At 35.0% G+C, this 27196-nt stretch overlaps 1 protein-coding gene across 1 annotated transcript in view; it reads left to right on the top strand.

Annotated features, from left to right (window-relative positions):
* LOC136029870 (uncharacterized) overlaps positions 1-26613 on the top strand; it is a 41777-nt gene extending 15164 nt beyond the window's left edge. The window contains exons 4-8 of the mRNA XM_065708333.1: positions 1264-1421; positions 4284-4461; positions 11116-11859; positions 18037-18272; positions 25160-26613. Coding sequence (XP_065564405.1) covers positions 1264-1421; positions 4284-4461; positions 11116-11859; positions 18037-18272; positions 25160-26054 — 2211 coding nt within the window. The 3' untranslated portion in view covers positions 26055-26613. The remainder of the gene's footprint in view (positions 1-1263; positions 1422-4283; positions 4462-11115; positions 11860-18036; positions 18273-25159) is intronic.
* The last annotated feature ends 583 nt before the right edge of the window (positions 26614-27196 follow it).

The raw sequence follows: 27196 nt of genomic DNA, 5'->3' as shown, positions 1-27196 counted from the left end.
GGGATATTTCCCGTTGACCTTACTGGTGTACAATCCGTGATTATGTGACATAGTTATACGAATAATTTATTTTTTTACAAATGGAATAAATAATAACATCTTATATTAATTTCTTAATGTTTATTGTGATTAATTAAAAATGCTGTGATTAATTAATTTATTATTAGTAATAATAATAGTAGTTTAATCATAAATATGTGTATCTATGTAATTGTGCACTAGGAGCTACCCGTAACTGGGTATTGCTTCGATACTAAGATGAATAAGAACAATAGAATTGGCCTAGTATTATTCTCGTTATTTCCCCTATTCACGTTTTCGTCCAGAAATAAAGGATGCTTATGAATTAAGACAAGCCACTGTACCAATTCATATAGAACTGCGCCAAGTACCCTTAAGTATTCGCCTAATTCCAGGTACTTTGTAGTCAGGATTCAACAATCTATACTCCTTGCAATTTTTTACTGGAAAAGGTGTCTGAGGCTAATACCGTGCAATGTCATGTTATTTCCTTAGCCACGTCTCCTTCAACCGTCACCATTCGTAATGGGAGGAGGCCCTGTAACAGACGGACTTAAATCCAAATCTTTATATATATATATATATATATATATATATATATATATATATATATATATATATATATATATATATATATATATGTATATATATATATATATATATATATATATATGTATATATATATATATATATATATATATATATATATATATATATATATATATATATATATATATATATATATGTATATATATGTATATATATATATATATATATATATATATATATATATATATATATATATATATATATATATATATATATATATATATATATATATATAAATAAAAAAACTGACAGCTCACCAAACTTGTTTTTTCTTTCGTCACAATACTTGATATTCAAAGAATAAAATGACAAAGAAGTTATGATAAAAATAAATGACATAAAAACTATGTTATGTTGTCAATTGAAATGATAAAGAACAAATATAAAGAAGTCAAATCAACTCAAATTCACATGAGTTTGAAAGCTACGTGACGTAATTTTGCTCATGCTTCAGGATTGTAACGTGTCATATAAGCGAGAATTTTGTTGATATTTTGTACGTCGGGGGACGATCGGCTGTAGTTTCAGAGCAGGCGCCGCCACTTGGCGAAGCAACATCATTCCCAGGAGTTTCCACTTACGTTTTTATTGCCTACCAACGCACTTAACATTAGTAAAAATTTTCTTTTGCAGGTTGTTGCTGTTACAGGTTTAGATGTACCTGATAGATATTGGGGTTCATACAGGCCTGGCGTCTACTTTGGAATGAAAACAAGAGAGCCCAAGTCTTTATTAGCTGGCTTTATGTGGTTCTCTCCAAGGCTTTGGGCCATGGGTGATGTTAATTTAAGGTAAGTGTAAGGTCAAGGCTAAATCAGATGATGTTGCTGAATTCAAATATTATGTTAACAAGCAAGACGCGTTTGAGGAGTTTTAGAAAAAGAAGGCTTGTTTGTGAATAAAATGTTAGATTTTCCGTATTCAGTTTTGGCACTATTTTTGAATGCCAGCCTACATTAAGCAAAGATTCTTAGCTGATAGGGTAGGGGGTTGTAGCATCCAGCACTGAAATATATAAAAAGAATAGCTGTGGTTAAGTAAATAGAATACGTAAAAACTCTCTAAAGCAAGAAGATAGCCTATTCATGCACAGAAAACCCCCGACAAAATAGAAATAAAGAAAGCTTTTTTAACTAAGCCAAGCGTGACACAAGCATAATAAGAACAAAGTATACAAAAAGAGTTGAAAAAAAGATAAAGATAAATTGTACAAAGCTACTCACAAACAACATTCAAATACAATCTGATAGGGAAGTAATTCGACGAGCAGTTGGCTCACCTAGAAGCTTTGCGAGCACCTGGCCACGATCTGACTATGCCATTTTTAACACCGAACTTGTGTCTCGCCCCACTCCGAATATCGGAACGGCGCTTTGTTACAGACTCAGATATGACGTTTTTTTGAACCAGCCAACTTTGAATTGTGTGCGAACACTCTACGTGCCATCTCAAAAGCAGGAAGTTTTACAAAAAATGGGACAACTTCATCATTATCTAACCCCGAAGTGTTCAATCTTAACCTGTAAACTAATGAAAAATTTTGTTAAAATACACTCAAAAGTCCCATCTTTTGCGATGCTATGTTCAGAATGGTACACTTTACATCAGTACCTGGCTGATGCTTAACACCGCCAAAAACAAGAGTTTCAAGCTGTTTTCTTGCTTCTAATCATTCATTTTTAACTCTTGCTTTGCTACTTGGTTTTGCAAGTTGCCAATCTGGCCTTTAAGATTATTTATAGAACCAATAATTGCTCTTGCTTGGAATTAAATTCAAGAGACGGGTGTATTTCACTCACAATAGTTTCAATAAAATTTTTTTGAATATTTGGTCCTTGCCATACCTATCTAGTTTTGACTAGAATATACTATACTAGTTTTGACATTGTGCTCATCATGGACTCTTTTGTTTTTGTGACATCCTCCTCAGTTGCGAGGGTTTTTGTAAGTAACTTTCTAGTAGACCGTTGGGAAGAAGCTTAGGGTCTTTTGATCTTTTGGAACTTAGGGTCTTTAGTATCCAAGATACAAAGAAAGGTTAAGGCCGACTTTGTTGTTTGACCCAGTGCTTGGTATCTATGATGACTACTCGAACAGAAAATAGGCAATGCTAAAAATAACAGTTAAACTGTAAAATTGGACTTCTAATCTTCGCAGCCATAAGAGATACAGCGGCTTCGACTGTACTAATTGGTTCGGTGCATAAAAGTTGCACAAGAATCGTTGTTTAACTTCAAATTGAGAAAAGCTGCAAATAAACTGCTTTGAGATTGGACAGCCGAAAGGTAGTTCAATCCCATCTTCTAGGGCATAATTAAAGAAAGATAAGACGTCTAAGTCAAGTTTTATGGAGGACGGATGACAGATTTCCAAATCTGTCTTGAAAGTCCATCTGATCTCCAGAGAAAAGCAAGATGTCCTTTGGGTATTCAAATTGGGATGGAGCTTTGGCATCTGTATTGGCTTCAGGTGGATTTTCTTATGCAATAAGCCACCCTTAACTCCAAATTGAGAATCTAAGTCAACTTTTAGGGATGACGGATGACAGATTTCCAAAAATTAGAAATATCTAAGTCAACTTTTAGGGATGACGGATGACAGATTTCCAAAAATTGTCTGTTTTGAAAGTCCATCTGGTCTCAAGCGAAAAGCAAGACATCCTTTCGGTTTTCAAATGTGGGATTGAGCTTTGGCAACTGTATTGGATTCAGGTGGTTTTTCTTATACAATAAACCACCCTTAACTCCAAGTTGAGAAAAGGTGCAAATACACTGTTTTGGGATTGGACAGCTGAAAGGTAGTTGGACCCCACCTTTTAGGGCTAAAATAAAAGAAGGATAAGATCGCTACGTCACCTTTTTATGGATGATGTCACCCGTATTTCCAAAAATTGTGCTTTTTTATAGTCCATCTTGTTTCAGAAGAAAAACAAGAAGTCCTCGAGGATTCAAAATTGGGGGGAAGGAGGAACTTAGGCAGTTGTTTTGGCCTCAATGAGTTGTTTTTAGCAGTAGTATTTTGTTTATTGTTATGTTCAGGCTATTAAATATACAGACTGCCTTACTTCAGGCACAATTGTTAGGAAAGTGACAGTTTTATACCTAATACGCTTATGTAGACGGAGGAGAGTCTTTTGATGTCAGAAAATTGTCCAAAAGATATACTTTTTGACAGTCCATCTCGTCTCGAAAAAAAGAAGACGTCCTCGAGGATTCAAAACTGGGGGGATGGAGGAAGTTGTTTCGGCCTCAGGTGGCTTTGTGGAGTAATGAGTCGTTTTTAGTAGTAGTTGTTTCGCTTATTGTTATGTTCAGGCTATTAAATATACAGACTGCCTAATTTCAGGCACAGTTATGAGCAAAGTGACAGTTTTATTCCTAATGCGCTTGTGCAGGCGGAGGAGAGTCTTTTGGTGTCAGAAAATTATCCAAAAGATATGCTTTTGACAAAATAGGGGTGAAGTAGGAAGTAGTCCATCTTGTTTCAGAAGAAAAACAAGACGTCCTCGAAGATTCCAAACCAGGGGAAAGGAGGAACTTGGACAGTTTGTTTGGCCTCAGGTGGGTTCGGGGTGCAATGAGTTGTTGTTAGCAGTAGTTATTTTGTTTAATGTTTTGATCAGGGTATTAAATATTAAGAATGGTCTTTTTAAGGCACAATTGTGAGCAAAGCGACAATTTAGATAGTTATGGTTGGCTTGAGCATGATGGTCGAAATTTTGGAGTACAGGATATTCAAGACAAGTTGGTTCGCATGCAGACTTCCTTTGTGAAAAGGCAAGGCGGTATTAATGGAGGGGATTGGACAGCTAAAATTTCAGTTGAACCAAGGGTAAGGTTTTTTTCCAATAAGGTATTTTTCCCCTTTAAAGGGCTTTTTCTTTTAGTTTTATGATGGCTACTCTTTTCTAATTCATCGTATTGTGTAAACTGGCGACATCCTGAATTCCTATTTTTGCTATATTTGTTGGAAAGTACGCGACTATCTTATCTACAAAGTAAAAAATCTTACCGAAAGCCAATACAAGTATTATGACCGAGAACTCCGTTCGACCATCCTCAGTGCAAAACTAAAAAAGGACCTAAAAAAAAACAAAAAAACCAACACTAAAATAAATAAAAACCAAACCTTTCCAAGCAACGATGACCGATAAAAAGAGTAAACCGAATAAAAAAAAAAGAAAAAAAGTATATAAAGAAAAAAAATATCAGAGTTCATTTTATTTAATGACTTTTTAAAAACCAATACTTACAGTTCGTGGAAACGAACTGTAAGTAAGGAGTGATATTTCAGAATAGTAACCGAAACTCTAAGAAGGGGAATTTTGATATCAATAGATACGTCAAAAGAATTGGTTCATTATGCTGATTCCAAATATATAGATTCAATAAGCTTAGAGTTACCCACAAAAGGCTACGAACCTGAGAATATTTGCCTGATTTTCGAATAAAAAGGGGGAAACACCCTAAGTCTAAGAGTGCTCATGAAAATAACACCGTTAGATGTAGCGTATCAGGGAACCCTATGTTAGAGGTTTCAAGCTCCTATCTGCAAAAAAGTGGAATATTGTTGTTTTTTTTGCCAGAAGAAAGATCAAAGATGCGTTTTTTTTTTTTTTTCCCCAGTGGTAATCGTATCGAACCAATGGTCCTAGGACATCGGGAGAGGGCTCGTTTGAACGGGCATTAAAATTTCTTAGGGGATTCGACAGCTAAAATTTCAGCTGAGCCTGGAGTAAGGTTTTTAGTTCTTTTAGAAAGTTATTTTTCCCCTGTAAAGGACTTTTTCCTTTAGTTTTGGGATGGTTACTTTTTTATTTCATCCTATTGTGCAAACAGGCCACTCCCTGTATAAATTTCGTTCGGAAATCAGGGGGGGGGGGTAGGCAGTTGAATAAAAAAATCATTTAATTTATAATTACAATTAAATACTACTACTACTACTACCAACAACTCACCGCAGCACCAAGCTGCCCGAGGTTAACACAGCTAAGCATGTTCCTCCACCATCTCAATTTATTCAGAGCCTCCCTCTTTTCACCCTCCCAAGAAGTTCTCATTTCCTTAGATCTTTCTTTATAACATCCTCTCACTCCAGACGAGGACGGCCTGCTTTCTGTTAGCCTTAGACGGTTGGCCGAAAAGGACAATCTTCGGCAATCTGTCATCCTTCATCCGCAGAACGTGCCCTAACCATCTCAACCTTTATTTAATTATAGCCCTAGAAAGCGGGATTGAACCACACTTTTCGTACAGCCTACTGTTTGAAATACGATCAGTCAGCTGGGTACCCAGAACAATCCGTAGGCAATTTTTCTGGAAAACATCTAGTAAATCTTCGTTCGCTTTTCGGAGCGCCCATGCTTCAGAGCCATATTTGATCACTGTCATCACTGTACCTTCCAATATTCTAATCTTGGTTTCCAGATTTATTTTCCTATTCTTCCGAACTTTCTTTAATTGTGAAAAAAACATCCTGGGCCTTGGCTATTCTACTTTTAACATCTTCACTGCTCCCACCTTCTTTACTAATAATACTACCAAGGTAAGTGAAGCTGCCCACCTGATCAACCTTTTCGTTACCAACGTCACGTTTTCATCTTCACTTATTCTTAGCCTTAGGGACTTAGTCTTCTTAACATTAATTTTCGAATCTATTCTAGCAAACTGAAATCTCAAAACCTCTAAAAGTTCATTCATTTTGCTCACTCTTTCATCTAGGATGCTTAGATCATCAGCATAATCCAAGTCCAGGGGAGTTTTTCCTCCCCATTTGATTCCGTGGTCTCCCATTGCCTTTCATGTGCCTTAAGACAAAGTCCATCAAAATGATCCATATAAAGGGGGATAGAACACAACCCTGCTTAACTCCTGATTTAATACAAAACCAGCTGCTAACCTCATTCCCTACCTTAACCGCAGTAGTATTACTTTGGTACATAGCACTTATCACTTTAATGTATTTGTCTGGTATACCATGTAAGGAGCTCTTCTATCAAAGAATCGAACGCTTGCTCATAATCTATAAAACTGAGGACCAAAGGTGATGGACAACTAAGGCACTTCTCAATTATTAACCTAAGAGTAAAAATTTGGTCAACACATCCTCTACCTTTTTAAAATCGCACTGTTCTTCTCTTAAAACTTAGTCTACAGCATCTCTCAGTCTAAAAAGTATCGTATTACTAAGTAATTTGCTACCTTCAGAGACGAGCCTAATGCTTCGATAATTACGGCTTTTACTCTTATCACCTTTCCTATACAGTGGTCTAATTAAGGTTTTCCTTAAATCGTTAGGTACTTCCCCTTTTTCAAAAACCGTATTCATAATCTTCCATAACTTATTCTAACCTCGGAGCCACTATATTTAAGAAACTCATTTACCACACTATCAGCAGCTGGAACCTTATTATTTTTTAATCCTTTTAGTACTGTCGCTAATTCTTCCTCACAGAACAAATCTTGCTTCACATCAAAGGTATCACAAACTTTTTGATTTTCCTTTATATATTTTCCTTTAACTGTATATCGGTTTAGCACATTCTCAAAATGTTTCGCCCATCTCTCTTTAACTCTTTCCTTATGACTAATTGTGGCCCCCTCCTATCTTTAACTGGGACAAGTCCAGATTGACTACTCCCTCTCAATTTATTAGCTTGCCAGCACAATATTTTAGTATTATGCTGTCTAGCTGCATCTTCTAGATCCTCGGCAATATAATCCATGGCCTCCACGTCACACCTTCTTAGTTCATATTTTAATGCTTTCTCCACTTTGTTTACATTCCTTTTGTTTTCGTATGATTTATCACTCAGATAATTCTTGTACAAATCCCTTGTCCCTCTATTAAACATAAAGCTTTTTCACTAATATTCGTATCTGCAGTCATAACTTTTTTCCTAAGACACCATCAGCAACTTCACGAATTGTTTTTCTAAAATTATTCCAACCATCTTCCACATTGTCAAATTTTAAACTATCTACCCTAGTATCTTGTATTGATCCTGCCACTCTTCGGCTTACTATAACGTAATCTATAAGGTTTGCTGTCTTACCATCACGTGAGTATGTCAACTTATGGGCTATTTTATGACCAAACACCGTATTGGTTATAACTAGATTGTTATACCTACAAAATTGCAAAAGTCTGTGGCCATTACTGTTTTCTTTTCCTACACCAAATTTACCTAGGCTAGGATACCATCTATCCCTATTTCTACCGACCTGGGCGGTGAAATTTCTTAGTAAAAACACCGTATTTCTACCTGGGACTCTGTCTATTTGCTCCTGGAACTGTAAGTAATATTTATCTGTCACTAGTATCTCTATCAGTCGGTTCAACAGGGGCATATACTACTATAACTGATACCCTGAACTTTTTAGTCATAAGATGAGCAATTAGTATTCTATTATTGATAACTTCCCAGCCTAAACAAGACTTAGCAGCTTCCTTATTCATCATGAGCCCTACTCCCTGTCTATGTACCCCATCCTTCCTGTCTGAGTAAATAAATTCTATATCACCTAATTTCATGCTTTCTACTCTTGGAATATGAGTTTTTGAATCTCCTAATAAGTCCAGTTCGAATCGTATGAATTCGTCAGTCAAAATGTCAATACGATAGTCTTTTTTTAACGTCGTAACATTCCAAGTCCCAATTTTCATGTTCTTTAATTCATTGAAATTATTTTGGCCTCAGGAAAAGTAATGATCCCGGATACTAGTGCAGGATGGGGATCAACATATCTTCTCAAGCCCACACCGAAGCGCTTAAGCCAGCTTAGAACCGAACAGCAAGAAGTTCCTGGGACCTCCAGTATGAATGGAGGCTTTGTGGAATCCTGGGCCCAATTTGGTCACAACATGGTTTTCAGCACTTGGCGATCTATTAAGAGGAGTCGAAATCCTGCACAGACAGCTTCTTACCTCCGACTCGTTATATATTCATGCCTACAAATGCCTACATTTGTAGGCATGCCTACAGACCAAGCACAGAAGAATTATCCATTGATCAGAATCCCTTGCAAATGCTGTGTCGTTTACTAGGCTATAATTTTCCCGAGGGGTGCCACTCCTCAAGTGGGAGTAGAGTTAACCGCAAGGTCCCCAGTCTTGCAGGTATCCCGAAAGGGTCGAGGAAGCCCTTTGCAGAGGCCGTTATCCATAGATCTGAACTTACGCCCATCCGCGGATGTCTTCCTATAGAGGATCCTCCCACGATGGTGTTCTGCGTCGCCATGCAATTTAACCCATCACTGGGGGAAGGTTTGTAACTCATGGGACGTTTTGACACGCCGGTGGGCCCCGTCGAGTGTACATTGAAGGGCCTTCTTCCTCCTCCACCTGTATTTATGGCCTCGGGCGAGGGTGCCCCAGTTTTGTATTAAGGACCTCCAGGGACAAGGTCCCCCCTCAGTCCATGCCTCCTACGGAGGTACCCTACATATCTGTAGGATGTTCCTCTATCGCCACCTGGGAACACACTGAGAGGCCTGGGGGAGACCCCTAAAGAGCAGAAGACTCAGTTTAGTGGCCTTACTACTCCTATTGCTGACCAGCATATATATATATATATATATATATATATATATATATATATATATATATATATATATATATATATATATATATATATATATATATATATATATTTAACCGGAACTCTAAAAAAACGTATATGCTGATTCCAAATATATAAAATTCATTAAGTTTAATTAAATCCGTCAATAGTTATTAACTTGAGAAAATTTGCAACAAAGGGGAAAAATATCCTCTAAAATTCAAGGAATCTTGTTGAAAATTGCACCATCAGATTCAGTGTATCAGAGATCCCTATTGTTTTCAAGTTTAGGAGCTTAAGTTTTCGATTTTCCATCTTCAAAAATGTGGAATTTTATATGTTTTGCCAGAAGAAAGATAACGGACGCGTGTTTTTTTGTCTTTGCTCTTCCCAGGGGTAATCGTATCGAACTAATAGTTCTAGAAGATTGGGAGAGGGCTCATTTGAACGGAAATTGAAAGTTTCAGTGCACTTTTTAAGTGACCAAAAAATGGGCCCCATTCCAGGGCAGCAAGCCCCTACCCCATGTCCTTTTTTCCCGAAGTCGTCTGGTCAAGATTTTGAGATTGCCATTTTGTTCAATATAGTTGAAAGGTCCAATGCCTCTAGGGATGACATGTCCCCCAGAGTCTCCAGAGGAAGGGCCACAAGTTATGAAGTTTGTCCATTGTTTGCACATAGAATATGTTATTGGGAAATATACTGGGGATTCTCTTGGGATGGATTTTCTATACATAAGGAGGAAGGAGTATTTTTCAGGCGGAATCGCAAGCAGGAAATTTTCAATGGGAATCTGCAGCAAGTATGGAATTGTCCAAGTGTAATTTTCATGGGGAAGAATTTTACATGGAAAGAACTTTCCATGGAGGAATTTTTCGTGGCAGGGATTTTCAACGATGGGGGAGAGATTTCCTTGGATGATTTGAAAAACAATAAGAAATTAAATAAAAACTTTTTTTTTCTACTGAAAGTAAGGAGCAACATTAAACTTTGAAATGAACATAAATCATTCCATAAATATATGTATATATATATATATATATATATATATATATATATATATATATATATATATATATATATATATATATATATATATATATATATATATATATATATATATATATATATATATATATATATATATATATATATATATATATACATATATATACAAAGGGGACTGCCCCTCCTCCACACTCCGCTCTTTACGCTAAAGTTCGATCTTTTGTCCCAATTCTTAAAGAACGATTTATGAAACACAATCAGGGCATTTTTTAAAAAACTAGAATCAGACATTTTTTTTCTAGTACTTAGTAAAACTTTTAGCGTGAAGAGAGGGGTACTGAGGAGAGGGCAGCCCCCCCTGATACGGAAAAATTACTGTTCGTTTTAAGGTTTGATGTTGGTCCTTACTTTCAGTAGAAAAAAAAACTTGTTAAAAAAAATAATTCAATTACGAGTTAGACATCCCTGCTTCATCAGTATTGACGTTCTTTGCTAAAAAATTTCTTTTTCGGATTTAATAATTTTTTCCTCGTTTTTATAAACTAGTTTTAAATACCAAGACCGATTTTACCAAAATATGTAACATTTTTATTATTGTATATTGTATATTGTATATATACAATATACTTTATTGTATATTTTTACAAAATATGTGGTGGCTGCTATGCCTGGAATTTAGTTGGAGGGGAGGGATCAAATGTGCCGTCGAGTTTTTGGGTAAATATCACTTTTTAAAATAAAAAAATCAGTTTTTTTTTGTAAATTTGTAATTTTAGAAATTTTTTAATTAATTTCGTACATCTGCGAAAAGTAACGATTCCGTAACATAAAAGCTTTCGAAAGTGCATTCTGTATCCCTATTTCCTAAAATTCTGTTTCTATCTTCCAAATGATTTATCTCATCAAACTTTTTCTAGATAGAAGAAATGAAAAACGAATTCGTCTCAGTAATGTTCTATTTTACTTTTGACGAAGGAACTGAAGGATGGCTCACCCCTGTTTTAGATGAGACTGCTAGCACAATGACTTCCATTATTGGCCATACAACATCACTGGGAGAGTTTCAAGTTCATTTCAAAAACAGTTCCGGAGTCATTACCAACTCATATTTAAGTACCAACATTCCAAGCCCACATTTAGTCAAAGATTCTACCATGATGGGGCTAACAGTTAAAAAGATCAATGAGGAACAACATATAGTGCTTGGAGGAGAGCATCTACCCGGGGAAAATAAAGCCCCTAATCTTGTCGTATTTCACGCCCTTGGAAAAGCACCATTTGATTTCGAAGTAATATTTGAATCTGCATCGAATTACGAAAGAGTTGATAGACTCAGTGGTGACATCTTCAATGAAGAACTGAAAACACATAAAAGGAATTTTGATGACAAATTTGAAAATACTTTCAGGCTTTCTGAGAAAAAATTCCCTGTAAAAGATGTTATATTTGCTAAAGCGGCTTTGAGCAATATGATTGGTGGTATTGGATATTTTTATGGTACGTCTCGTGTTCAGTCTTCTGCTACAAAAGAACCTGTGCCTTATTGGCCTGCGCCACTTTATGCCTCAGTGCCGTCGAGAAGCTTTTTCCCACGTGGTTTCCTTTGGGATGAAGGTTTCCATAATTTGCTAATATCAAAATGGGACAAGGAAATATCCCAGGTAAGTTTCTTATCTATTGCTGCTACTACTGACAATTCGTTGCATATCAAGCCGACTAAGGCTAACACAGCTTTGAAAGATCCTCATCCATCCCATTCTATTCAAAAGTTTCCCTCTTGACACCATCCCAAGAGGTTCCTATTTCATTTAAATCCTTACTTGCGACTTCTACCCACCCATTCGGGGACGACCTGCTTTTCTTTTGGCCCTAGATGGTTGGCCCAAAAGGGTTACCAAATTGAAAATACTATTCTATCTATTTTTTTTTTACCAAATTCTATCTATTACCAAATCAAAACATTGTGTTATTCAAAATATATCTAATGTATAACCGAAAAAATTGGTTTTGAATATTGTTTTGCCTAAAATGGAAGGTTGTTGGCTCTCTTCCAATTTAAAATCCTTTGTGAAGCTCTAAGACGATAGAGCTTTCAAAGATCCTATCTTCAGATATTCAAATACCCGTTTGCAGGTATGGTTTTTATCATTGACGACTTAGACAAATTATATTAAGACTATTAGCTGTATTCTTGGTGTCAAAATTATAGTTTAAAAGGAAAACTGGTTTATACATAGTATAATAAATTCAGTGTTGTATTTAAGACTATTCTATGTACAATTAACTTGAAAATGTTATATGAAAAGATTTGCAATTGTATCATAAGATATTAACCACTAAAAACAGTAAAATGAACACATTGAAAAAAAAATTAATGAGCGGTTTTTTCTCCAAATGGATAAAATAAATCCCAGCCATAACGGAAATATGAATTACCTTAGACTATAAATAAAATCATAGGACAGCCATGACGTCTTATTACTTCAAAGACGACGGCAGTGGCATAAATTGGGGCAGGGGATTTTGAAAATACGTTTTTTGGGATATTTTCATTGAAACATGTCTTTTTTGTATTTTTTATTGAAATATGGCAAATATACCCCATAGATTTTGAAAAATATATTTTTTACCCCTCCACCCTGAATTTTCCTAAATTAGTGCTACTAGACGACAGTATATTTTTCTTACAAAATAAGGGTTTCCTTGCAAACATTCATCCAAATAAATTGAAAGTAAAGAAAATACTGACTTTTGAAATCACTGAAAGGAAGAATTTAGCTTCTAAATCATAAACTTTAAGGAAAGCCCGATCTCAGCTTGATGATTTGGATAAAAAAAAACTAATCAAGGCTTCAGGTTAATCAAGGCTAATCAAGGCTTTAATCAGGCTAATCAAGGCTAATCAAGACTTCAGGTTTCTAAACCTGAATCAAGGCTAATCAAGGCTAATTGATTTCTAAATTGATTTCTAATTGATTTCTAACTAAATTGTTTTAATTCTAACTAATTGATTTTAATTGTTTTAATCTAACTAATTGATTTCTAACTAAATTGTTTTTCTAATTGATTTCTAACTAAATTGATTTCTAACTAATTGATTTATAAGGCTAATTGATTTCTAAACTAAATCAAGGCTAATCAAGGCTTTAATCAGGCTAATCAAGGCTAATCAAGACTTCAGGTTTCTAAACCTGAATCAAGGCTAATTGATTTCTAAATTGATTTCTAATTGATTTCTAACTAAATTGTTTTAATTCTAACTAATTGATTTTAATTGTTTTAATCTAACTAATTGATTTCTAACTAAATTGTTTTTCTAATTGATTTCTAACTAAATTGATTTCTAACTAATTGATTTCTAAGGCTAATTGATTTCTAAACTAAATCAAGGCTAATCAAGGCTTTAATCAGGCTAATCAAGGCAAATCAAGACTTCAGGTTTCTCTTGCGTTTTTAGCGAGTGGTGTTTGAACGGAACTTCGAGTGATTAATTTTTTGGACCTGTTGTAACCTCATAGAAATGCTTATTACTTTTTCAGTAGATTAAAATTGTGTTGGCTCTTTAGGCGTCTTTTGACGCCTAGCACATTGTATGTTGGTTATTTATTGCGATTTAGCATCAGTGAATCTCCAGTTATTATACTGAGAACATTGATTGTTGATCAAATTAGTACCTAAATAGCATTTTTTTTTATCACTTAAGTAGTATCAGGGAAAGCAAAAGAGTTTTTAGATGCACTTTTTAATATTTTTTTGTCTAGTTTTTTAGTTCTTTTTCTAAATAAAAAACATTCCAAAAAACTGCGGTACTAAAAATGCGTCCGTCCATAGAAAAAATATCTGAGTGATAATTTGCAATTATGTCCCTATATAAGACACTCCAACCTTATGTAATATCCTATACCCTTTTGATATTTTGACTGCATTCATCTGTTTGTATAATACGCTAAAAATCGTGACTAAATCGTGAATGCCTTTTAGATGATTGATCATAGCTGTAACCCGTAACATACTTATGTTTTTACCTATTGTCGAATAATTCATGATAATGAACTCTAAGTAAAAAGCGACATGTCGATAGTAAAAGAAAATCCGAAAAACAAATCTCAATAAGAGTAAACGGTACTTGTATAGTCTATGCCCTAACTAATATTTTTCTGGCATGTTTTCTGACGCTCAATCCAAATGAAATATACCTAAGTATGATAAAATACAATACTTTAGAAACAAATTTCGGCTATATATTTGTACATTAGGGGGTAAATTATAGCGGGTCTGCATGCCTAATGTGTTAGGCACAATTATTATGTATATATGAGGTAAGAATTGTTTTTTAACTTTGCACTGTCAAAATACTTTACCCCCCACCCCACCCCTAATGTACAAATATATAGCCCAAATTATATATTTTCCATCCATTGTGTCACTTCTCTTTGTCTTGTTTCACGCTAAGCTGAAAGAAACTAACAAAAAAAAGCTTCTACAAAAAAGCGTTAATGAGTGAACCACTAAAACTGTAGGGCGTAGATCATACAAGTACCGAATAAAAAAATAAAAAGTTTTCCTTTCACGATGGTTACAAATTATGTCAAATTCGTTGAATTTAAAATTATCATAAAAAAACTACAAGTCTAAGGAAATTTGCAGGACTTCACAAAAAAGACGGAAACGGCCTCTAAAATAGGTGTAGTCTTGGTGAAAACTGCATCACCGTATCCAGCATGTCAGAGAACTTTATCGCGGAGGTTTATATTTCGGATTTGCAAAAAAAAATAAATAAATAAAAATATTGCTTGTTTATTTTTTTTCCAGTCGTGATCATATCGAAGTGATATTCGTAGAATATAGGAAAGGGGCTCTTTTGAAAGAGGCTTAATAATTCTGGTGGGCTTTTCAAGCAGCAAGAAGGATCGTGCTGATTTGTGCCATTTTTGTGCTGCAACTGAAATTTTGACCCAATTGTGGCCAAAATACTACGAGTGAAAATTTTTTGATGATACTAAGGTTATCGAATTCTGCGATAAAAACTTCTATGAAGTACGAGTGAAATTAACTGGTGCTACTTCTAGCGATTCACTGCAACACCAAGGTGCTTAAGACCAACACAGCTACAGAGGATCCTCATTCACCCTGATCTATTGATTTTCTAATCAATATGATTTTTTCAATTGTCTTTGAATTTTTTCACAATTGAAAATCAATTGTGATTTTCTAATCAATATGAAGAGAGGACCTTTAGCATCCTCTTGTTTGGAAGAATACATTTTGAGTAAGCTTATAATATGGATACTTTGTGGGGAAATGCTCCCCTGTTGTTGCAAAAATATTTATTTTGTGCCAAATATATTTAAAAAAAATTATAAAAAAAAATTTATAAAAAAAATATGGTATTTTAGGCTTGTTTCTGTGCAAATCTATTTAAGTTGATAAGATGTTCATTTATTCATTATTATGTTTGTTGCTATAACCCTATGGCTCCTTTTTTATAAATGTTATTTCACACCCATACCTACATAAAGGCAAAGGTAAGGGGGGGGGGTCTCGGCATGGGCAAAATTATTCTAACGATTCTTTTCCTGAATACATGGACATCACAACTAATTGTTTTGGCCCGCCTTAAGAAAATCTTAAGGGGTTACTTTTCAAGGGGTGATTCAGTTTTGAAAGATTTTTATGGAAAAGTTAAACTCTATCGGAACGGCCAGGGGTATATGGGGTGAAAAATCTCTCAATAGTTAGATTATGTCATGCAGAATAAGATATTTACAACAGACATAAATTAAAATTAAAAAAAATCCTCTTTTAAACCCTGTAAGTACCAGTTACCCATGTATATTGAATTGTAAATTGCTTTCAGTAAAACACTAGTCATGTTTTAGCGTAGAGTGGGGAATAGAGGGAACAGCTGCCCCTCTGTTATATAGGATAATTTTTGTTAGTCTGAAAATTTTATATTGCTCTTTACTTTCATTTGATTTTTATTCTTTTGAGCAGTAGATAATACTGAATTTTTTTGTAATATTCAATATAGTTGACTTAGTTGCCGAAATCTAAGAAGGCGGAGGGCTTCAATAAGATCACTCGTAAGCCACTAAAGAAAATCTTAGCTTACGAACCACTTCTTATGGGAAACATTATAATTATAAAACGAGCAATTGTCTATACCCAGTGGCCAAAATTGTTGGGGCGAAGGAGTCTCCCCTGAGTGAGCTCTTAGGCCAGTTAGGAAAGTACTACTCCTGTTGGGAACCATTATATAATAACAATGATAATTTATTTTATTACTATGATATAAGAATAATTATAATAAATTAGAAGTCGAATGAATGTCTATGGACTGGAAAGAACTTAGGAGTTTCCTTGACTTTTTTCAAAAGTCATGGACTTGCACCTAATTATCCCGTTATCACACTGCTTTAGATGCCCTTTATTGATCAGAACAGAACATACTTGCAAGACGAGTTCAGTAAAGACCTACCTATAATAAATGATAAAAAGGATGTGAAAATGAAAGAGAACTTTTTTAAACATTTTTACTTAGTGTTCTGGACCAGAAACTGCTCAACAGTTGGGTAGCTCATACCCAACTGGGCTAAGTAATCAAGACCCAACGTGGGGGGAGTCTGTCTTCAGAGCCTTTCTTGAATCATGGAAAACAATCAAGCTTACTAGCCATCGCAGTAGTAGCGACCACTTGTTTCGTAAAAAAAAGAAAAAAGCTGGGGGTTCAGAAATTCATAAAATAACCGCATTAATGATGATTTATTTTTGACTAAAACCGTAAGCTATATTTGTTGTTCTATCATCCAGCTTCTTATATTTCTTGTTCTCTAATTCAGCTTTCTATGTTATTCTTTTATAATGATATTAATTTTGTAACCATTGTTATTAAAAAAACCAGTGAGTTGATCTTTTTTGCTTTACATCATTTTTTTTTTATAAACGGTAGAACAATATTTTAGTCTATTTTATGTATAAAAACAATATCAGCGCTGTACTGCATGATGGGCATTTTTATTTAAGTCAACAAAGGTCCATATATTTACTTAGTACTAGCCTCGTGATGTAAACTGAAAAGAGATCAGCAATAGGTCCTTTAACCGTAGGTTATTTGCAATCAATGGTAGTGTATATCTCAGGACGAAAAACGTTGCAAAAACGGGCAAAACGTTGCAAAAACGGCCCGTTTATTAAAAACGGGCAAAATTTTTAATGAGATAGTGCAGCAATTAAAACATAAACTTTTCAAACTATAAATAACTTTCCAAGCTATAGTAATTCGAATATTTTAGCTTCACATCGGGAAGCCTTCATCAACGGAAAACATAAAAAAATAGCTTAAACAAAACAAATAAAGAAGAGAAGAAGGAAAAAAACATAACTCTACAAAAAATACACAACAACAAAACATTTATAATTAAACAAAATCCTATAAGACAGAGAACCAAAGCAAAAAACATTGAGTTATCAAAACAGTTATTTTGTGCTTTGATTCTCTGCCTTATCAGATTTTGTGTAATTTTTGTTGTTTAGTTTTTCTGCGTAGTGTTTCATTGTTGTTTTATTTTTCTTTTCTTCGTATCTTTTTTAGACTAGTTTTTTTCCCGTTGGAAAAGTCTTCCAGATGTGAAGCCGAAATATTCGAACTTTAACTATCATTTTGTTTTTGACAAGTTTTTTATTTATTCTTTTCACTGTCTTAATAAAAAATTTATGCGTTTTTAATATACTTTCGTTGCGATTATAAATGGAAAGATAGCATGGTCTAAGAAATTATTGACAAATGTCTCAAAGAGAAGCGAGAATACTTATTCATTTTTCATCAAATCTGTTTCTAGGACATTATCGCTCATTGGCTGGACCTTATGAATATTGAAGGCTGGATACCTCGTGAACAGATTTTAGGGATTGAAGCAAGGGTCAAAGTTCCTGATGAGTTTGTTGTGCAGAAGAATTCTAATGCCAATCCGCCAACTTTACTGCTTCCTCTTTATGACATGTTTGGTGAAGCTGAATCTATTTCTCAGAGTGATTATGAATATCTGCAGAGGGCTTGGCCTCGTCTAGTTACATGGTACAGAACAGTAATTTTATTTTAAACGATAATAGAACTACAATGTGAAATATAGATTTTAAGAACAAGTTTCGTGTGCATATGTGAGAGAAAATTTATTTTCTCTCAATAAATTAAATTTACTGAAACCATTAAAAAGAAAATTAAACAAGAGCAACCACTAAAAAGAGACAAAAAAGATCTACTTTTTAAGCTCCCGATTATCTAGTATATTTGGACCTCGTTAGCGAACAAATAAACGTTCAATGGGGACAAGTTCATTTTTAAGACAGTGAAATACTTTGATATTTCTGCTGATGACGATTGCTGTATATGTGGTCGAAATATCCAGACTTTTGTATCGGTTTCACTGTCTAATAAAGGGACTTAACCCCCTTTGAACATTTATTTGTTCGTCATAGAAAGGCAGTGTGGTCTTGGGAAACATATCTAATCTAAGGTATTAAATTATTACCTTAATTAATGCTAATTAATACTTAATTAATGATGAAATTAATACTAAGGTATGTCGAAAAAAATGTCTCATTACCGGGTTTTCCCTACCACACACGAAGGTACTTCTCATTGAGCATTGAAAGCATCTAATTTCGACATCTAATGCTTTTATTGGCACGTACAAATTGTGTTTTAACTGCCATCTATTAGCTAGCCTTTATTGCAGTAGCCCTCCTTCGTATCTTATTTATTGTCTCATTTTAGAAAATGCTCAGACAATCAGACCACCAAAAAATCCGTTCATTTTTTTCTTTTTCTAAAATATAAACTACGTGCACCACGTTGGTACAGAAAAACACAATTAGTTCGAAAATTCAGAATTACGGACATTCTACTAATTTTATCTCAAATTATTTCAAAATATAACAAATAAAGCTGGTTATCAAGTAGGGCCATTTCTAGTGCTTTTTTTCATATATTAAATAAAAAAAAAACAAGTTTTTTCTAACTGAAAGCAAGGAGCGACATTAAAACTTAAGACGAACAGAAATTACTCCGTATATGAAAGGGACTGTTCCCTCCCCAACGCCCCACTCTCTTCGCTAAAGTTTTACTCTTTCTCTCAAATTTACTTTTTAAAACAGTGAAGAACTTTAGCGTAAAGAGCGGCGCGTTGAGGAGGGAACAGTCCCTTTCATATACGAAGTAATTTCTGTTTGTTTTAAGTTTTAATGTCGCTCCTTGCTTTCAGTTAAAAAAAAACTTTTTTTTATTTAATTTCTGAACGTTTTTGAAATGATGCATGTTTTGATTTTGACTCTCCGCACATGAATACTTAGAACGAAATTTGCATTTTTTTGGCTAAATAGCTTTTTCTTAGTTTTGATCAGACGATTTTGAGAAAAAAGGAGTGGGAGAGGAGGCTTCCCTCAATCTTTTGTTTACTTAAAAAGGCAACTAGAACTTTTAATTTTTTATGAACGTTTTTATTAATAACAAATATACGTAACTTCCGAATTAACTTTCGTAATGAATTTCTATACTCGTATATTTTTATTACGTATATGAGGGGCTTTGTCCCCTCTTATCACCTTGCTCTTTATACTAAAGCTTAAATTTTGTCCCAATTCTTTAAGAATGACCCCTGAATCACAAAGGCCGTAGAACAAATAGTTGAAATTACTGAAAATACTTTAGCGTAAAGAGCAGGTATTTAAGAGGAGATGAACCCCTCATATGCGTAATAATTTCCGTTTGTTTTCTTTTCATGCTGCTCCTTACTTTCAGTTGAAAAAACTTTTTCATATTTATCTTTTCATTGTATTTTGTGTTAAATAATATTAGAAAATCCTGCGCCCCTTCATGGAAATTATCTTCTCCCATGACAAATTCCTCCATGAAAAGATCCTTCCACGTAACCTCCTCCTCTCAACCCCCTCTCTATCCAAGAAAAAAATCCACTGAAAACGTCTGTACACTTCCCAATAACCATTACTATATGTAAACACTGGTCAAAGTTTGTAACTTGTAGCTTCTCCCCCGGGGACTGTGAGGGAATAAGTCGTCACCAAAGACATAGTTATTAGATTTTTCGAGAACAAAATGGATATCTCATAGTTTTGACCTGTTGACTTTGGGGAAAAATGAGCGTGGGAGGGGGTCTAGGTGCCTTCAATTTTGGTCACTTAAAAAGGGCACTAGAACTTCATAGAATGAGCAATCTTACAACATTCTAGGGCCACTGGGTCGATAAAATCACCCCTGGGGAATTCCACATTTTTGTAGATAGGAGCTTGAAAATTCTACAGTAGGGTTCTCTGATACGCTAAATGCGATGGTGTGATTTTCGTGAAGATTCTATGAAAAATAGATATTTAAAATCCGCATAAAAATTCAATTCTTTTGATGTATCTATTAGTATCGAAATCCCATTTTTTAAAGTTTCGTTTACTATTGAGCCGGATCGCTCCTTACTACAGTTCGTTACCACGAACTGTTTGATTCTACTTTATTAAACAGTAAAAAAAACTTTAGCGTAAAGAGCGGGGCGTTGAGAAGGGAACAGCCCTTTTCATACACGGAGTAATTTCTGTTCGTTTTAAGTTTTAATGTCGCTCCTTACTTTCAGTAAAAAAAAAAGTTTTTTTTTTATTTAATTTCTGAACGTTTTTGAATTAATGCAAGTTTGATTTTGGCTCTCCGCACATAAATTATTAAAATGAAATTTGCATACTAATTCTTTTTTTTTGGCTAATTTTCTCTTAGTTTTGATCAGACGATTTTGAGAAATAACTGGTGGGTAAGGAGGCCTAGTTGCCCTCCAATTTTTTGGCTACTTAAAAAGGCAACTAGAACTTTTAATTTTTAACGAACGTTTTTATTAGTAAAAAATATACGTAACTTAAGAATTAACTTACGTAACAAACTTCTATATTCTTATATTTTTTTATTATGTATATGAGGGGGTTCTTACCCTCTTTAATACCTCGCTCTTTACGCTAAATCTTAAGTTTTGTCCCAATTCTTTAAGAATGACCCCTGAATCAGAATGGCCGTAGAATAAACTATTGAAATTACTAAAAATACTTCACCATTAAGAGGCGAAGTATTTAGGAAGAGAAGAACCCCTCATATGCGTAATAATCTCTGTTCATTTTAAGTTTTAATGCTACTCCTGACTTTCAATTGAAAAAACTTCTTCATGTTTATTTTTTCATTGTCTTTTTTTATAGTAATGCTAGAAAATCCTGCGCCCTTTTCATTGAATTTCTCTTCCCCCATGACAAAGTCCTCCAAGGGAAGATCCTCCCACATAGCCCCCTCCCTTCATGCATCCTCCTAAACAAAAAACTCCACCTGAAAACGTCTGTACACTTCCCAATAACCATTACTGTATGTAAACACTGGTCAAAGTGTTGTAACTCGCAGCCCCTCCCCCGGGGACTGTGGGGGAGTAAGTCATCCCAAAAGACATAGTTATTATGGTTTTCGACTATGCAGAACAAAATGGCTATCTCAAAATTTTGATCCGTTGACCTTGGAAAACATGAGCGTTGGAGGGGGCCTAGGTGCCCTCCAATTTTTTGGTCACTTAAAAAGGGAACTAGAACTTTTCAATTCCGTTATAATGAGCCCTCTTGCGACATCCTAGGACCACTTGGTCGATACGATGACCCCTGGGGAAAAGAAGAAGAAAAAAAAAAACAAAAACAAATAAACACGCACCCGTGATCTGTCTTTGGCAAAAAATACGAAATTCCACATTTTTGTAGATAGGAGCTTGAAATTTTTGCTATAGGGTTCTCTGATACGCTGAATGCGATGGAGGGATTTTCGTTAAGATTCTATGACTTATGGGGTGTTTCTCCCTGTTTTCCAAAATAAGGAGAATTTTCTCAGGCTCGTAACTTTTGATGACAAAGACTAAATTTGATGAAACTTATATATCTAAAATCAGCATAAAAATCCAATTCTTTTGATGTATCTTTTAGCATCAAAACTCTGTTTTTTAGAGTTTCGTTTACTATTGAGCCGGGTCGCTCCTTACTATAGTTCGTTACCAAAAACTGTTTGATAAACATAATTAAACGCGGATTAGCATAGAAAAGTGAATAATCATTCCCGTCATCATCTGTTAGCTTCTCGCTTGTAAGTCAGAATCTAGAGCCGTGATTCCTAACGTGGGATGCAGGCACCATCAGTGGGACTGGTGGGTCATATGCCTAGAGCCTTAATTTTGAAAAAAAAAACACATTTATGTGGATGATTTCACATTCATATGTATTTAAAGAGCAAAAAATGATAGATGATAGTAGTGCAATGACATTATATATTGTAAAAAAAACATATTGTATTCAGACAATATTTTTCATTAGTATAAAATATGCCTATATGATGATCTAATAAGATACCAAGTTAATTGCCTTTAAGCTTCCTCCAGGTGAATACACGTAAAGTTTTAGTTAACCTAATTTAAATATCACGAGAGAAATGACCTTTCAACAAGTGAAATGACATTTTTATACAATAATAGAATGGGTCTATGCCATATTTGCCTCTGACTCACTCTATCTGTCTTGGCTTTTTCTACAGTCAGCTACGGCTTGATGCCCCCTCTACCGACTTGATTTTGATTCAAAACAAACGGATGCAAAAGCAATGCAGTATTTCATCCCCTAGTTCTAAGACTATTTACCTTAATTCTGCCCTAGGAATGACGACTGGATGATAGACTTATCTATCAGAAGGGAAATGACATCATTTTTATACAATCCTGAAATGGGCTTATGCCGTAATTGCCTCTCACTCACTCGGACTATCTGTTTTGGCTGTTTCTCCAATTAGCCATGGCTTGATGCTCTCCCCTTCCAACTACTTGATTATAATTCAAAATCGATGGGACGACCTAAGAAGGACGTATGTACGAATGGGGGATAGACTTATCTATCAACTAGCGAAATGATATCGTTTTTGTACAATACTAAAAAGGGCTTATGCCATACTTGCCTCTCGCTCATTCAGACTATCCGTCTTGGCTTTTTCTACAATTAGCCATGGCTTCATTCCCCCTCCCCCAATACTTGATTTTAGTTCAAAATCAATGGACAATACCCCCAACAGCTAAGGGATGAAAGATTGTATTGTATTTCCGTTGATTTTAAATTAAAATCAAGTAGTTGGGGGGGGGGCACCAAGCCATGGCTAATTGTAGAAAAAGCCAAGACAGGGGCATCAGGATTTTAGAAACGTCTCGGTAGGGCATGGCCCAAAATTAGTTGGGAACCAATGGTCTAGTGTGTGCAATATACAAATTTACTATTTTTCGCTGCTTATTCAAGTGCAGTTTCGGTTGTTGGATGCTAAGTCTTGTTATTTTCTTTTCGGTTTTATTTTTATGTCCCGTTGTGTGTATAACGCTGTTTCACTTTGTTTCTTTTCTCGATTTTATTTGTTTTGTTTCCTGTTGTGTACAGTACTTACTGTAATGCTTATGTTTTAATAAATAGATAGATAAGTCAAGAAACAATCTACAGCGGCATATAATATCAGACACCCCTCCCTAAGAGAGTTAATATTGATGCTATTCGGCCAAGGAGCCTCAATTATTTATCAGATAAATAATTATATATTTATTTTGTTCTTTCATAATTCCTTCTAATATTATTCCTTCCTTTTTCCTTAAAGTCATTATGCTAGAGACTTATTGTCCCCAGCAGAAATTTCAATTTGAAAAGAAAATTATTTTTTATAGGATCGTAAAAATTTGCTGAGAACTCGTTGTTCGAGAAAGTTTAGGTGCATTTAACTACTTAACTATTAACGCTTGGAATTTTTTGTTTTCAAACAGGTCATGGCTGTAAATAAGGAGTGATCCGGCTCAATAGTAACCAAAACTCAAAAACGAAATTTTGATACCAATGTATACATTAAAAGAATCGGTATTTTTATGCTGATTTCAAATATATAAGTTTCATCAAGTTTAGTCTTACCAATCAAAAGTTACGAGGGTGGAAAAATTTGCCTTTTTTTAAAAAAGGGGAAAAACCCCCTAAAAGTTATGGAATCTTAATGAAAATCAAACCGTCAGATTCAGCGTGTCATAAAACCTTCCTATGGAAGTTTCTAGCTTCTATCTGCAAAATGTAGATTTTTGTATTTTTGCCAGAGATCACGGATGCGTGTTTATTTGTTTTTGTTTCTTTCCCCAAGGATGATCCTATCGACCCAATGGCCCTAGAGTATCGTGAGAGGGATGATTCGAACGGAAATTGAAATTTCTAGTCCCCTTTTTAAGTGACCAAAAAATTGGAGGGCAACTAGTCTCCCTCCTACGCTTATTTTTTTCTCCCAAACTCACATGATAAAAATTTTGAGATAGCGATTTTGTTCAGCACACTCTAAAGATCTAATAACTATGTCTTTGAAGATGACTAAATCCCCCACACTCCCCGGGCTGCGAGTTATGATTTTTGCCCATTGTTTACATATAGTAGTGGTTATTGGTAAGAGTACAGACAGTTTTCTGGTGGGGGAAGGGGTCGAGGGTCGCGTGGAAGATCTTTCCATGGGGAAACGGAATTATCTACGCTGGATTTCCCAGCATTATTTTAAAAACCATCAGAAGTTAAATTAAAAAAACATCTTTTTCAACTGAAAGTAAGGAGTAACATTAAAACTTAAAACGAACAGAAATTATTGCGTATATGAGGAAGTCTGCCCCCTAGTCAATACTTCGCTCTTTAAGCTAAAGTTTTTTTTTGGTACTTTCAAAATAATTATGTATTCTAATTAAAAGGCCTTTGTGATCCAGGGGTCATTCTTACAGAATTGGAACAACATTCGAACTTTATCGTAAAGAGCGAAGTATTGACGAGGGGGTGAAGTTTATTTGTCATTGTCAAATTTATTTGTCATTGTCTCGTTTTTTCAAGTTAAAGTATATTTTTTTTTAGGTATGACTGGTTCAACACAACTCAAGTAGGACGTGAACCTAGTACTTATTACTGGCAAGGTCGTGACCCCACAACAAAAAGAGAGCTCAATCCAAAAAGTTTCTCTTCTGGCTTGGATGATTATCCTAGGGCTTCACATCCAACAGATGATGAACGCCATCTAGATCTTCGCTGTTGGATGACTTTAGCCTCCAAGTTGATGAGCCGTATTTCAGAGCTAATTGGCAAAGATGGCCAGAAGTATGTAGAAACCTGGCAGTATTTAGCTGATAATAAGCTATTGGATAAAGTTCATTGGTCAACTAAGAGTAAACGGTTTGCTGATTATGGCCTACATTCCACTAGTGTTAAGCTAAAAAGGCCAAAGACCGAACCAGGTATGTCAAGGCCAGAAATGATTCGGGAAGTGCTAACTCCCCCTACATTAGGTTTTGTTGATGATACGTTTGGCTATGTTAGCCTTTTCCCTCTTTTCACACATATCCTTAGTCCCAGCTCACAAAAACTGGGAAAGATTTTAGATGATCTCAAAAATCCAAATTTACTATGGACAAAATATGGACTTCGATCTCTTGCAAAAAATTCGCCTTTATATGACAAACGAAACACGGAACATGATCCTCCTTATTGGAGAGGTGCCATATGGATCAATATGAATTACCTTACTCTCAAGGCCCTCCACCATTATTCTAATCTAGAAGGACCCTATCAAATCAAGGCCAAAGTGATACATAATGAACTTAAAGAAAATTTGATTACCAATCTAATAAAAGAGTATTATAAGACAGGGTATATCTGGGAGCAGTACAGTGATAAAAGTGGGGAGGGCATGGGATGCCGACCGTTTACTGGGTGGTCCTCATTAATTGTCCTTATTATGGCAGATATATACTAAAAAGCGAAGTACTATGCTCTGCATCACTTAATGATGAAAATAAACCTATAATTGACTAATTTTTCTGACGAATCCCAATGACACTTCTTTTGTTGAAGTAACTGATTGCTTAGCTGAAGGTGTTGAATTCGTTCGTAAAGTTCTCTTAGTAGAAATGTTTCTTGAATAAGGTTTTACCTTGTTTCTCTTTTTTTTCTTTTTTTTAGAACCTCATTGGATGATATAACGCAAAACAATGGAAATCTTACGTCTGCAGATTTGAACGTTAAATTGTAAGCCTTTTTTCAAGGAAACAATTTTACTTTTTTTTTCTATATTTAAAAACAAAATGTAGGCTATTTTCCGTGAAATGAAAATATTTCTTTTCATTTCACGGAAGTGAAATGAAAGGTTTTTAGACTAAAAAACGAAACAGATTTTCAACAATTTTCGGAACATCACTTTTAAAGTGTTTTTATGGTCCTCTTTTCCTAGTCTTGTGATACAGTTTTATTTTCCTTGTATTGCTTCTATACTTTTATGTTGTCAAGTTTTGTCAAATAAATTTTGGAGTTAATTATTTTGTTATTCTGTATGGTTGTTTTAATCAGAACTGCAAGTAGTTATGCAGAAATTATTATCTTAGAGCTTCATAAGGCTTACATTTTGGATGTCAGTAGAATTCCCGAAGTATAGGCACAAGTGGGGGAACGTGGTGTGGTTTGCGTTATCCGACCACAAACAGGGGATAAAACCCAGTAGACGTACTTTGTCCAGGCGCTTCTCGATGCCGATTTGTATTAGTTTATTAGACCACAAACAGAAGACAGAATCCAGTAGTAGCACTTTTTGCAGCAACCTCTCGATGCTGTGTCATGCTAGTTTATTGGACCAGAGACTGAAGATAGAACCCATGGGTCAAGCAGGTTAGAAGACAGAATCCAGTAGTAGCACTTTTTGCAGCAGCCTCTCGATGTTGTGTCGTGCTAGTTTATTGGACCAGAGACTGAAGATACAACCCATTAGTTAAGCAGCTTCTCGGTTCTGAGTTGCACTGGTTTATTCAATCCAGAGCGGTTCCTATGGTTGGTGGTGCCCGGGGGAAATTTAATTACTACCTCCTCCCGACTCAAATATAAGCAAAAATCGAATCAAGATGGATA

This window comes from Artemia franciscana, chromosome 8, assembly GCF_032884065.1.
Source record: "Artemia franciscana chromosome 8, ASM3288406v1, whole genome shotgun sequence".
Taxonomy (NCBI): domain Eukaryota; kingdom Metazoa; phylum Arthropoda; class Branchiopoda; order Anostraca; family Artemiidae; genus Artemia; species Artemia franciscana.
This window is presented reverse-complemented; position numbering and strand designations above follow the sequence as displayed.